This window comes from Citrus clementina, unplaced genomic scaffold (assembly GCF_000493195.1).
Source record: "Citrus clementina cultivar Clemenules unplaced genomic scaffold, Citrus_clementina_v1.0 scaffold_3, whole genome shotgun sequence".
Lineage (NCBI taxonomy): Eukaryota > Viridiplantae > Streptophyta > Magnoliopsida > Sapindales > Rutaceae > Citrus > Citrus x clementina.
Window position 1 is genome coordinate 37,283,078 of NW_006262339.1, and position 14,857 is coordinate 37,297,934.

The following is a 14,857-nucleotide window of genomic DNA, read 5'->3' on the forward strand; positions in this document are numbered from 1 at the left end:
GAAATTCTGGAGACGAACAAAACAACAAAATGTACAGGTTGCCATCTGCATTCACTCGAAACTCAATTCGCTTAACCGGGCCATATACTCCTCATGGATGGAAAGTAAAATCCTAGTCCCACCTAACATTTCCACAGATATTAAATTGATAAATTACCTTCAATTTCTCGTTTTACTTGTTTTGCCGCGTTTCGACGAGAGTATAGAAGAGTTGTTGTAAAATGACAGAGATTTGTAAAATGGAAGATGAGACGCTGAAGGGGAGTGGGGGAATTGCAGCTACTGGTTTGTACAAAAACGGCATCGTTTTACTTGTTTTGCTGCGTTTCGGCTAGAGTGTGTAGAAGAATTGTTGTAAAATTACAGGGATTTGTAAAATAGAGGAGGAGAAATCCAGAATAAGGAGCTGAAGGAGACGCTGCTCATGAGAGAATTGTGGATTTTGTTACACGATTGGTTGTGGTAGTTTAGTTGATTTAGGTTTTTCATTAGACTAATTTCGTAACTGTACATTAGAAAAAGTATATACAGGAAATTTTTGAGTATGGGGTGCTTTTAGATAAATACCCTATTTTTGGGTATACCACGGACAAATCCCTGTCTTCTTCGTATGCCTCAGAAAGATTTTACCAAACACACCATAGCTTTCTTTTTTTGATCCATTGGCAAACGGGCTTGAAGGTATCTTGCCAGAGAGATTACGATCTTGGTCTTGTCGCTCTTCTTTAATGGAGACGGAAACAATAATCGGAGCGATGATCCGAGCGAGGATCCGAGTGATGATCGGAGTAATGATCCCCGTGATGATCGGAGTGATGATCGGAGTGATGATCGGAGTAATGATCAGAGTGATGATCAGAATCGGAGTGATGATCGGAGTGATGATCGGAGTAATGACCATCACTCCACTCACTGAGTTATCACTCGCCTCTATTTTAATGATCGGAGTGATGATCGAAGTAATGATCGGAGTGAGGGACAAACTTCTGATTTTTGAGTTGGACAAACTTCTGATTAAGTTTGAGTTGGACAAACCTCTGAAGTTTGAGTTGGACAAACTCAAGTTTGGGTGGCATGATATGCTGCATCCAGTGGATAAACCTTTGGCGCATATTAATGGTGACATGTTTGGAACAACTGCTGAAGCGGCTGAAGCAAATGAACGTTTCTGTTGTCCAATCAGAAGAGCACCTAAAAGTCATCCAAGAGCTGTGAGGCAACATGATCTATGGTCACACGGCTGGCAAATGAACGTGTACACGCTTTTCTGTATTTTACAGATCTTCCTCATCCGGTTTTTAAGAAGAACAAACTTCGCTTCGTGCTGTTGTGCAATCAAAAGAGCACTTAAACGTCATCTAAGAGCTCTGAGGCAACATGATTGGCATATCAGGGCGCTACGAATCGGATCTTTGACTTTGCAGTTGTTGGCAGGGGACTTCTGTCGCGCAAAGAAAGCAATGTGGATTGATCGTGGATCTGGTGGTGTTTTCGCAGAGAAGGAAATATCTTCTTTGTCATCATCAGCATCCTGCGTTTTGTGTAAGGGTTCCGTTGAAAGGAATAATTATTCAAGAAGCAGGCCGCCTCAAAAGTTAGAACTGGTTAAAATTGTGGACAAACTTTTGGCTAAACTTTGGGCGCATATTGGTAACGGAGGGACTGAACTGAAGGCATATAAGAAGTCAAGAATAACACATCCGGGTAAACACGGTCATAATGTTGGATCAACTGCTTTTAGAAACTGGGCACAGGGCGGAGACGGCAGTGGTGAGGAGCTTACAATCCAAGATGATTGGGGGAGCTCTGACACTACTGTTAATAGTTCAGTTCAGATGACTTCACCACCACCAAAAACAACACCACAAACACCGCCAACACCACCACCACCACAAACACCGAGAGCAACACCTCAAGTTCAACCACCAACACCAACACCTCAAGTTCAACCACCAACACCAACACCTCAAGTTCAACCACCAACACCAACACCTCAAGTTCAACCTCGAACACCAACACCAGCACCACCCCCACCCCCACCCCCACCTCCAAGAGGGTGGTTCAATTTCAATTTCGATGGATGGTTCAATTTCAATGTCACTGGTTTGGCCAAGATATTCCTCACTATCAGCGCAACATTAGTCCTTGCTCCACCACAAATCGTTCTGAGTGGAGGCAACTCTTTATCGTCCAATGACAAAACACTCTTGTTTGGCACCAAGCTACTCGGTTGGGGGGGATTCATTTTTTGCTTGCTTGCTTATATTGTAGGACAAGACAACACTGCTGCCAAACTGCTGATAGCACTTGGAGTTTTGGCCAACGTTTTTGGATTGCTGTTACTTGTGGCTCTTGGAAAATGAATATAGTGCCAGGACTTCTTGAGCTGCGGTGGCGTGCTAATCTCTTGTGTGAGAGGAGAGCCATATAGGAACCAGAAGGTGCGTTTTAATTAAGTTGCCTCTTCTCAACTAATATATATCCAATAGTCTCTAGTTTCTTATCAACCAACCAGGCACATTTGCACAAACATTAGGAAAACTGTATGAATCATTTATATCCTTTGGTCTCATATTATTTGCTTGACCGCCTTTCGAATTTGGTGGTGACATGGGAGTATAATCTACTGTGATAGAAAGTATAATTTATTGATGTGAAAGAAACTATATATAACCTGATTTTGATATATCATGTTATATCACTATCACTCTACCTCTGAAAGTATAGAATTGAAAAGGTGTTCCTTTACTCTGGTTATTTTTAATGTACCAAGCCCTCCTGAGCGGCATTGAATTTCTTGGAACCGTTTGTTCCTCCTTGGCGGTTAAAGTTGACAAATGACAGAAATTGCTAAATGTGATCCCTAAATATCCTTTCCTAAGCACATTTTTGTTTTTTCAATCCTATCTTCTCAGTTGAATATATAGTTAGATATTGTAATCTCGTTGTCTATATAACTATAAGCATTAGATTTTGTTGGGGTAGATGAAAGATGAAACTGTTGGTGACACTAGATAATGATTTACCATAAGTATTCTACAACCATGAATACATACTTTCAAGAAGTATTGCATGCTCTAAAAAGATGGATAGACGATCGAACATCCAACTTCTCTAATTCATGTCATCTTGGAACCGTCATTGCAGAAGATGGAAATTAATTTAACCTTTTATTTTTTTCCCTATTGCATTTATGCTTCAAAATTCTTCTCTATCAAATTTATCCAGGTTCTTCTCTCGCTGAAGCACTAATTGTTGCAGCACAAAATTGTCTTGCTTGCTTATATGGTATGCTTGGTTGTCCATACTATACCTCTGTTGTATCTCTCGACTCTTGAGTCCTGTAGTTTTACTATGCACGCTTTCATGTTAATTATTATGGAAAATTAAGAAGAAGAAGAAATAGACAAGATGCTTTACAAATTGTGGGTTAACAAATTAGAGCTATATACTATATTCTTAGGAAACGAAACAATAGCATGACTGTTTGTGAAGAACAGAAAAATGCAGCAATTTAAGGAAGATTGTGGTAGCTCACATGTCCACGACCAAAATGGTCTTTGATTAAATTTCTTTGCCTGATGGATTTAATTTAGAATCTGTAATACACTTAATTATTGCTTCTGCGAAATCGAACCGGTCAATATAAGAAATATCATTCGGACTAGTTTGATGCATGTGGTACATACGAAGCAGATAACCCATCCGCCCAAGTTGAGTAAGAGATGCAACATTTGAACTTTGAAGATCAGATTTAAGAAGCAAAACATGTAGAGGCCAGGCGAAGGATAACAGGTCAAAAGAAAAATTGCAGGAACAAAACAGGGAAGATTACAATGACTAAAAAGAATCAATTCCAGTCGCAAGAGAGAAAAAATTTTGAAACTCTTAATTTTTTTGTTTACTTCATCAGTTAATTAATTAATGGTAAGTTTTTCGGTGGATTGACTGTTGAAATTTAAGGCATGTTCAATCATGGATGATTTTCATTTAAGGCATGTTCAATCATGGATAATTTTCATTTAAGGCATGTTCAATCAATGGATAATCTTCAGCTGCATCCTCCTGGTCAGTTGTGACTCATGGCAGGATGCCAGCACACAGCAATCAGCAATGATTGGTTTATTTATGAAGATCTTTTAGGTTGAAAACATGAGATTTGAGGTTTTAACTCCACGCATATTGGTGAGAAAAAATTGGGTTGTGATAAAAAAAAGAAAAAGAAAAGGAAGTTAACAAAATTAAAAAAAATAGTTTTCAGGACTTAAAAAGCAATTTCATGATGTTTTAAAAGAGTTTTGGGGGTTTAAAATATTGAAGAAATTAATAGGAATAAGACTCATGTTCTACGTTAATAGTAAAACCTCGATAAATTGATAGTGTTCGGTTCATTAACTAAGGTGGCGTTTGTTTTTTTGTCTGAAATCTGAATAGACCTGAATTAATCTGAATTCTGAATAGATCTGAATGTCTGAATCTGAATAATATATTTATTTTTTCGTCTGAATCTCGAAAAATATATTTGGGATAGACATGAAAAATAAATTATAAAACATGGATATTTTTGACATTAGAAAGTAATTGACTTAATTCAGATGTCTCTATTAAGTAAAAAGCAAAAAAAAATGACTTATTTTATTAAGTCAAAATTATCTAAAAAATCACATTAAGTTATAAAAATAAACATCTTTAATTAACTTAATTAATTAAGTTAAGTCACTTTAAGTCATTAAGTTAAAAAACAAACGCCACCTAAGACAATATTAATTAATCGAAGTATAATTTAACATTATTGACCGCAAGTGGGGATTTTAAGGAAAAAAAATTATTATTTAATAAGATTTTAACTTATGGAGGTTTTATCGTATTTCAGGCTTAGATACTTCAAATTGGATTAGCCCCGTGCCTATATAACTTGAATTTTTTTGAAACAATGGCAAAAACAGATTATGATTATAATTTAATTACAAAAATATATATTTATTGTAATGGACAATCGTTGAGCTGGCTGCTTAAGTATAACTTGGTTGAGTTGACTTGCTGAAGACTTGCGTAACTGTTACTCGGAGATTTGCTGGCTTTAGCTGCTGGAAGCTCGCTGTTTACTTCGCCTCTCCTCTTTAAGAAGAATGTACCCGTTTATGCAGTTTTTGAGTTTTGATCTTAGTTTGACACCGCGTTACACTTAAGATTCTTATAAAACTCCATTTTAACATTAACAACATTTTTACAAAGATAAAATTACATAAAACTACAAATACAAAATTAATTAAACCCAAATACATTTTTTTTTTCATATAATTCACACCCACACATCGTAAACTCTTTATTTTCAGTATCTAATATATAGTGGATTCATTTTTATTTTTATTTTTATAATTTCAAAATAATTTTGAAGTAATTAAGAGAAAAACGTGTTAGTAGTTCATCAAATCTTTATAGATAAATAAACAAGAATAATAAATTTTATCAAATCTACTAAACTTTTCTACACCAAGTGGGTAATTATTTTATTTACAAAAAAATATAATAAGAAACTAAGGCAAAATAAAAAAAAATCCCGATAAAGTATTTGATCGGGTTTGAAGAATTAGTAACAAAAAGAAATTAAAATTTGATTTTAATAAATTTATTTCGTCCTTTTACGTAATTTTAACTCCGAACAAAGATATAAACATGAAAATGGGGTTTCGAATGAGTTACAAAGGCAATCTCAAACAATATCGGATACCTACTTCTATTCACCTTCCACCACATTAAAATATCGAATATTAGTCGGACCCTTGTGTTTTGAATAATATAATATAGAAATATCTTATGTATTGTTGATGATATTTTCAATATATCTATTTCCTTTTATAAATATTTTGCTTTGAATGATAAGAGTCTGGGCAGGATAATGAAAGCCAATTTTATTATTTTCTATCCTTTCCATCTTCTCTCATTTTTCCTTTCCTTTAGGCTTAAGTATTGTTGCTCTGCTGTTACCAGGAAAGGACTAAGATGTAGATGATACACTGGTAAATTGCTTCAAAACACAAAATTTGTGAGAAATGAGGAATGGGAAAAGCTATTAGCGTACCCTTGGACATTTCTGAGGGTTTGATTGAATACTGAATTGATGGTTGAGGGGGAACTAATCTCTCTCTTTGGCTGATTCTTGTTTTCTTCTTTATTGAGATGATTAGTATCGTTTACGTTGCTGCTTTTGCTCTTCATGCTTTAGTGCTGCTGCAGCTGTTGTGCAAAGACCATGCTTTTGATTTTGTATTTGTTACCCGTTTCAATGACTGAACTTGTAAGACATGGAAATAAATCAATTAAAAAGCATAATTTAATTTCACGAAACTATTTGTTAGAATTTGGAAATTTTAATATTGTTTTTCTTTTATGTAATTGTATAGAATTCCTAAGTAAAGAGAATAGATGGATTTTATGTATGAGAATAATAATAATAATAATACAACAATATACAGTCGTTTTCGTTTTATTTGTAAAAAAAAAAAGTGATACTTTAAGAACAAAAATTGACAAGAATCGTACTTGTAGCAGTTTTAAATATAAATTTATACTTTGTTGTATTAGCAAGATTTCTTTTCTCCCAAAAATAATTTTCAATAAATAAATAGAGAATCTAGAGAATACAATGGTAAAAGAAATACGTCGTGGATTAGTAATTATTTTTTAAAAAAGGAATTACAATAGTCATACAAATAAATAAACAGAGAATGTAGAGAATAAAATTGTAAAATAAATACTTCATGGATTAGTAATTATTTTTAAAAAGGATTATTGATTGCCTGTATAGTCGATTACAATAGTTATACAGATGATGATTAATTTTCTTTTCTTTGAAAATAGGGGTCGGCAAGTAAAAAGAATCAAAATCAAAATTTCAACCATTTATTTCGCAGGATTCAAACTCTTCGCCGGTCCATTAATTAAAATTTGCTAATCGCTATGCCTATGCTCCTCATAATTTTCACAATTTTCAGCATAATATAATTTTTGGGTTAAAAATAACAAATAGAAAAAGCTATAATTCTAAGTCAATAATTTAATGGAACTTCGTAGAAGTTATGAAAAAATCTGATTTGCCTAGATAGTTTATTCTATGAATAAATGATATAATTGATAGAGGGAGTACTATGAAGACCAATTCGCGAGGTTTTGAGCTAATTGCGATCTACCAATAACTGCTTATTTAAGTAAGGAATCCATTTATGTAATAAAGTCAATCCCTTAAACTATTGAGCACCGGTCTAGCATCAAATTCTAAAGACAGTAAGTCTTATCTTTTTTTAGTAAGGGAGGTCCTTTTCAAAGATTTTATATTAATTTTTATATGAAAACCAAATAGTACATTTCTAAAAATTCTAATTATAGTGGAAATGTTTCGATGTTATTATTATGACAATGAGAGAAAAGATAAAATGAAAACAAAGCTTATTATTATTTTAATCAAAGGTCAAGTTCGAAACTCATGCTCATGGATTAACCTCTTTTGCTCACCCACAAAAAAAAGAAAAAAGGAATAAAGCCAGATACCAAAAGAATTGACTGCATTCTAACATTGATAAAGCCAGATTCACATGAGTTAATAGTAACAATTAACAAGAAGGAAACTGAGTGTTGATGGACTTTTTTTTGGCCCTTTGTTTTTTTTTTTTTTTTTTGAAGAGAGATTTCAATTAATTCAACGAGGAGAAAAGATACATCACTTGTAAAGGGTATGAACCATTCCACACAACAATCTCGCATTTCTCTAAAGCTAACTTAGCTAAAGAGTGGGCAATAACATTACAAGATTTAGGCGTATACTTGATACTAACACACTCGAAGTTTTCCCTTAACTTCTAAATTTCTGAAACAACCCAAAAGATCTCGGATATGCTGCCCTACTTGTTGTTAACTAAGCTGACCACACCTTGAGAATCTGATTCTACGATTACAGCTTTCACTTGAGCTTCTCTCGCCACCTGCATACCCCATTCCATAGCTTCTGCCTCAGCATAAGAAACATCACCATAGAACTTGGAAATCTTGATTGTAGCTGCTGTAACATGCCTCGAATAATCTCTTATCACAGCTCCCAGACCTGCAAGGTTCTTTTCGGAGTTGATAGTTGCATCGATGTTGACTTTTACAAAGCCTTCTTGGGGGGGATTCCATGCCTGAAGAGATACCCTTTGCTGATTTTCATTGCAAACCTCAGTTGAAGAATGCAGCCTCTTATAAGCTGCAATCATAACTTCAGCTTTAGCTACCATAACCTGGGGGTTCTCCATTTTCCCTTTGAATAGCAATTGATTCCTAGCATTCCATTTTACCCAAAAAATTGTTACTAGCAGCTCCAGGTCAGCTTTGCTTCTCATCCTTTTCATGTCATGCAGCAGACTCAAAATATCTTGACTAAAAGCTGCATTAATATCATCATCAAAATAGGTGAGCTTGGCCGATTTACAAGCCACTAGAGCATGAAACACATTTTCCATCCCCATTTTACACACTTGGCAAGTAGGCTCCTGAATTATCTTCCTTTTCCACAAATTCTCAGCTGAGGGGAGGAGGTTTTTGGCTGCCCTCCAGGCAAAAAATTTGATCTTTTGAGGCAAAGCAAGAGACCAAATAATATTCCATTCATTTTTGAAACCACTGAGCTTGAAGGCATTGCTGGAAACTTTATTCGAAGAGCTGTTTGGTACCCACTTTTAACCGAGTACTGGCCATTCTTTCCATGATGCCAAATAAGCTCATCTTCCCTTGGTTTTCTAGGCAGAGGAATTTTAGTTATTAAATCAGCATCCATCTTGTCGAAATGCTCGTAAATCAGCTTCTCATCCCAGCGGTTTTCATCATTGATCAACTCAAAAACCATAGTATCAGGTGGCAATGTTGGCTTAACCACTGGCTTGAAAGTTAAAGGCTTTGGAATCCAATTGGCCTTGTGAATCTGAATTTTCTGACCATTACCAATCCTTCACCTAGAGCCCGAGCATATAATTTGCCTTCCCCACAGAATACTTCTCCAAATATAAGAAGGATTAGAGCCGAGCTTCGCATCCAAAATTTTTTTTGATTGGAAGTACTTAGCTTGCAGGACCCTTGCCACCAATGAGTTTGGACATTGCTGAATCATCCAGCCTTGCTTTGCTAGAAGGGCCTGGTTGAAGCTTGAAAAATCACGAAATCCCATCCCTCCATTACACTTGGCCTGACTCATCTTCTCTCACTTCGACCAATGAATATTTCTCCCCTCCCTCTTGGAACCCCACCAGAACTTGGTCACTAGTCTTTGAATGTCGTTTCAAACTCCTACCAGAATCTTAAAAGACACTCATGGTGTAGGCTGGGATGGCTTGCACAACTACTTTGATTAAGACTTCTTTCCTTCTATAAGAAAAGAATTTATGCTGCCAGCTTGAAATTTTGTTGAAGATCTTCAGCTTAATGTCATTGAAGAAGCTGTTTCTCTTTCTCCCAATCATAGACGGCAAGCCTAAGTATTTTTCATGTCTCGACACAATATTGAGTTGAAAAATATTCCCAATTGCAGCAGCTTGATCTTGCTGGACGTTGCCATTAAGAAATAAAGAAGATTTCTCGAAATTAAATATTTGTCCAGGAGCTATAGAGTAGCACTCAAGGATCATCTTCAGATTTCGACAATCAGCAATGGAAGCTCTGCTGAAGACAAGGCTATCATCAGCAAATAAAAGGTGTGAAATCTTCAAATCTTTTTTAAATGACAGCCCGTGGATAAGCCGTTGTTGCTCAGCCTGCTGCAACAAAGAAGAAAAAGCCTCTGTACATGTAATAAACAAATACGGAGAGAGGGGGCAACCTTGCCTTAAGCCCCTTTGGGGTTTAATTAAGCTTCTAACCGAGCCATTTATTAAAACAGAAAAGGACACCGAACTAATGCACCTCATGATCAGGCTAGTCCATTGATGTGAGAAGCCTAGGTGTTTCAAAGTTTGCTCAAGGAAATTCCATTCCAATCTGTCGTAGGCTTTACTGACATCAAGCTTTAAAGCAATTAAACCATTTCGCTTTCCTTTACAATGTCTTATCTTGTGCAAACATTCATAGCCGTTATGATGTTGTCAGTTATCAGCCTGTTGGGGATTAAGGCACTTTGCGACGGAGAGATGATTTTGTGCAATATTTGCTTAAATCTATTGGCTATTGACTTGGCCACAATTCTATAGATAACATTGCACAAACTAATAGGCCTAAAGTCTGTTATTTTTCTAGGTTTCCCGACTTTTGGTATCAAAGCAATGTAAGTATGATTTAGAGAGGCTATGGTACCTTGTGAATTGAGAATATGCAGACAAGTGGTGAGAACTCCCTCTTTAACCGTATGCGAATGCTTTTGGTAAAACACTGCTGGCAAACCATCCGGCCCCGGAGCCTTCGTTGGACACAATTGACTCAAAGCTTTCATGACTTCCTCAGCTGTAAAATGTTCTTCCAAAATCTCATTCATGCTGTCAGAAACTCTCGGAGTTATTCCTTTCAAGGCTGCTGCAATTTGTTCTTGACTCGGCTGGGTTGTTGTAAAGAGGTTGGTGAAATAGCTGCAGAATTCATGCTCCACTTCTTTTGGCTTCTCAATCCATCTCCCGAAATTATCTTCAATCCCTCAAATTCTGTTTTTTTTTTCCTTCTAGACGAAGCCTTACAGTGAAAGAATTTTGTATTTTTGTCCCATTCCTTGAGCCAATCTGCTCTTGAACGTTGTTTCCAGTAGATTTCTTCATCTATGAGGATGTTTTGGATTTACTTCTCCACATTCCATATTTCCTCACCATTTTCATATTTCACCATTCTTTGTTTTAACCCCTGCAGCTGCTTCTTTAACTTCTCTAATTTTTTGTCCCGCTTTCTAAACTCCATTTTGCTCCAACCCATCAGCCTAGCCATCGAATCTTTTGTTGCTTTTCGAAAGGATTGCACTGGATTTTCACTGTTCCAATTGTTATACAAGCTCCATTCCTCCCTGATTATCTCTTTGCACACGTCATACGGGCTCCACATATCCTCGTAATGGATTCGCGATGAATGTCTTCCACTATGATTCATGCCCCCACATTTCTCTTGAACAACCATTAGCACGGGACAATGATCTGAAGTCCAAGTGTCAAGGTTGCTTGCTTCACAGTCCACAAAACTATCACTCCAAGCTTTATTGCAAACAAACCTATCCAACCTTTCTTCCACAAAGCCCTGCCCATATCTCCCATTATTCCAAGTAAAAGCGTACCCCAGATACCCTACATCCTTTAAGCCACAATCTCTCAAGACTTCTCTAAAGTCATTGATTAAATTCACATTCCTATCATTGCCACCACTCTTCTCATCCGGATGCAAAATTTCATTAAAATCTCCACAACACAACCAAGGGCTAGAAGATAAACCTGCCAGCCGTCTTAGAAGCATCCAAGTGTTTTTTTTCTGTCATGTTTCTGGATGACCGTACACCCTTGTAATTCGCATTCGCTTCCCATTTGGCATTTGAGTTTCGGCATCAATGTGGTGCTGGCTGAAAGAATTGATTTGCACCCCGTACCTGACTTCCAGAGCATTGTTAAGCCTCATACTCTTCCGTTACAGTTCACCGCGAAGCAATTCTCAAAGTTTAGCTTATTGCAATCACATTCATTTGCATGGTTGATACTTTTGTTTCACACAAAAACACCAGCTGAGCACCATACAAATGGAGGATTTTTTTTAAGGCTTGAAATGCTCGGGGATTCCCCAAACACCGAACATTCCAGCTGAGGATATTCATAGCTTCCGGCGGGGCTGACCACTGATAACTCTAGGAAATGAGAGTTATTAAATCTGTTCTAAACTTGAATAAAGGTCATTTGGAGAGCAAATCATGTGTTTTGATTACATTTTGGTGACCTTTTGCATAAACATTCATTTTAGGTGACCTTTTGCATAAACATTCATTTTAGTTGAGTTTTAACAAGTTTTGCTTGAATCATAGTAATTTGTGCTAAAAACAGGTTTTAAATTGTAGGTTTTAAATTCATGAAAGGATGCAGAGACAGTAGATGGAAAAGGGAGGAAAGAAGATGGTCACAAAAGAAAGAAAGCACAATCGGAAGTAATACAAGTGCTGTTACGGATGTTAGAGCAACCAGTGCTATAGCAATCTGGGAGTAACATGAGAGAAAATATAGGCGCGGTCAGCAATCAAATCACGATCTGCATGTTTCCTAAGTCAAACACATGCACGCTCATAGGTTGCAATATAAAAAGGAGGCATGCACCACATAGCAAGCGGCGGAGAAGTATTATCATCCAAAAATAATTAAAGAGGCGAGAAAAAAAAGATTAAGGAGTGCTGTTCGACATTGTTGAAGAACCGAGAAGGATCCTCAGACTCTCATCGTGCTCAATTCATATTATCTTTCTTCCTTTGATTGATTGGATGTATTCTATGATCAGTATACTTATGTTTACTTTTCTCATTCAAAATATGAACTAAATTTAAGTGTAGTTGAGTGACAAATAATCCAATGGGTTCTTAACTGTTCTTATATGTTATTGTGCTAATGTTGTAGCATTATATTCTAATAGTTTTTATGATCATAATTGTTATTTTGGTTGACTACCCATTTAATGATTTCAGTTAAGATAAAACAGCAAAAGGGCATATCTTAGCGGACATTATTGGAGTATTACTTGTTCTTAAGTTGAGTTTCCTGGATTAGGTCATCCTAAATCCCATAAGGGCAGTACTTGAATTAAGATTCGTGAAATCCTAGATATAGGTGTTCACCTTGTAGGGTAGAGAGATTAAAGGTCGTAAAGCCATCCATTAAATTTATGAGTAACTGGTTATTGTTAGTAGATTTAAAAGTATGAGATTTCCAACATGCGATAGCTGCGAAAGCAGATTTGTTCTACCCAGGGCTGCAGCACTTACCACAACAACTGGTGCTAATTCGGTAATCAACAGTCACCCCATTAGGAGAGTTTGATCATTCAACTACTACGTTTTAAATTGAATCTTAAACACAATTAATTTAGTTTATTTCGTAGAAGTATTAGTTTATTTCTATCCCTCATAATTATTGGTTATGGAAGAACAATTTGACAAGTGTTTGTTTCGATCTTTAGTTGGTTGCATTATTGTGATTGCTTTAGTACCTTGAGTAACATCAATCCCTGTGGAGACGATCTTGAATACTCATTACTTTATTACTTGTTGTGTATACTTGTACTTTGGCATTGGTAATAATTGATTATATAAATCAACTAACAAGTTTTTGGCGCCGTTGCCGGGGATTGATTGTTTATTTTTAAAGTGTGAAGTAAATCGTGATAGCACTAGAACTAACCTTGATTCATTTTATTGATTGTCAGATCAGTACGTGCATGCGCAAGGACGGATCTGTGATATTCCAATTCGATCCTGAGATTGAATGGACTATTAGGAGATTGCGAAGAGAACAAAGAAATTCAAAGACTATTTCAGACATGAATAATTTGCAAGTTGAGGGAAATTTGAACCCTAACAGGCCTTTGCAACCAGCCAACATTCAAGAAGAGCAGAATGAACATGCTAACAGGAGACAGCCAGGCAACAACAATATTATTTACATGGCTGATGACAGAGACAGATCTATACGAGATTATGCCGTGCTAACTCCTCAAGTTGTCTATCCTGGTATCATCAGACCTGAAGTAGATGCTGCTAACTTTGAGTTAAAACCAGTGATGTTTCAGATGTTGCAAACAGTTGGGCAATTCAATGGATTGCCAAATGAAGATCCTCATCTCCATCTTAAATTGTTCTTGGAAGTAAGTGATGCCTTCAAGATTGCTGGAGCAACGCAAGATGCCTTAAGGCTGAGGCTCTTTCCTTATTCCTTAAGGGATCGAGCAAGAGCATGGTTAAATTTATTACCATCTGACTGCATCACTACATGGAATGAATTGGTTGATAAATTCCTAATGAAATATTTCTCACCAATAAAGAATGCGAAATTACGGAATGAAATTACCTCATTCCATCAAATTGAAGATGAGAGTCTGTACGAAGCTTGGGAAAGGTTCAAGGAATTGCTCAGAAGGTGTTCTCATCATGGTATTCCCTGTTGCATTCAATTGGAAACATTCTACAATGGGTTAAACTCGAGCACAAGGTTAATGGTGGATGCTTCAGCAAATGGGGCTCTGTTATCCAAATCCTACACTGAAGCTTATGAAATTCTGGAGAGAATTGCCAATAATAATTATCAATGGCCTTCAGCTAGGCAACCAGTAGCCGAAGGATCAGCAGGGGTACACAACATTGATGCAATTACAGCCCTATCAGCTCAAGTAACTTCATTGACTAACATGGTAAAAGCCATGGCAGCTGCTCCAGCAACAGTAAAGCAAGTGACTGAACTTTCTTGTGTCTACTGTGGTGAAGATCATGATTTTGATAATTGTCCTGGAAATCCAGCCTCGGTAAATTATGTGGGTAACTTCAATCGACAACCTCATAACAACCCATATTCAAAGACTTACAACCCAGACTGGAAACAACACCCAAATTTCTCATGGAGCAATCAGAATCGAAATGCTCCAGCATTGAATGGACTAAGCAGAAACACACAGCCACAACCACCTGGTTTTCATCAACAGAGTCAAGGGCAAAAGCATATCAGTCAGGATCCAATCACTTCATTGGAAGTATTAATCAAGGAGTATATTGCAAAGAATGAAGCAATTGTGCAGAGTCAAGCTGTGTCCTTGAGGAACCTTGAAAATCAAATGGGACAATTAGCTATAGCAATGAGCAGCAAAACTCAAGGATGCTTACCTAGCAACACAGAAGATCCTAGGA

At 36.6% G+C, this 14,857-nt stretch overlaps 2 protein-coding genes and 1 non-coding gene across 3 annotated transcripts; 1 reads left to right on the forward strand and 2 right to left on the reverse strand.

Annotated features, from left to right (window-relative positions):
* The first annotated feature begins 555 nt into the window (after positions 1-555).
* LOC112100039 lies at positions 556-3,842 on the forward strand. Its single transcript, XM_024187630.1, has 2 exons — positions 556-2,441; positions 3,697-3,842. Exon 1 carries the CDS (start codon positions 729-731, stop codon positions 2,361-2,363), a length of 1,635 nt encoding a protein of 544 aa, XP_024043398.1. The 5' UTR covers positions 556-728; the 3' UTR covers positions 2,364-2,441; positions 3,697-3,842.
* A 4,056-nt stretch (positions 3,843-7,898) lies between these two features.
* Positions 7,899-8,501, reverse strand: LOC112099946. Its single transcript, XM_024187481.1, has one exon. It carries the CDS (start codon positions 8,499-8,501, stop codon positions 7,899-7,901), a length of 603 nt encoding a protein of 200 aa, XP_024043249.1.
* A 5,506-nt stretch (positions 8,502-14,007) lies between these two features.
* LOC112100448 lies at positions 14,008-14,114 on the reverse strand. Its single transcript, XR_002906820.1, has one exon. It is a non-coding gene; the product is annotated as a small nucleolar RNA R71 (small nucleolar RNA).
* Between the last annotated feature and the right edge of the window lie 743 nt (positions 14,115-14,857).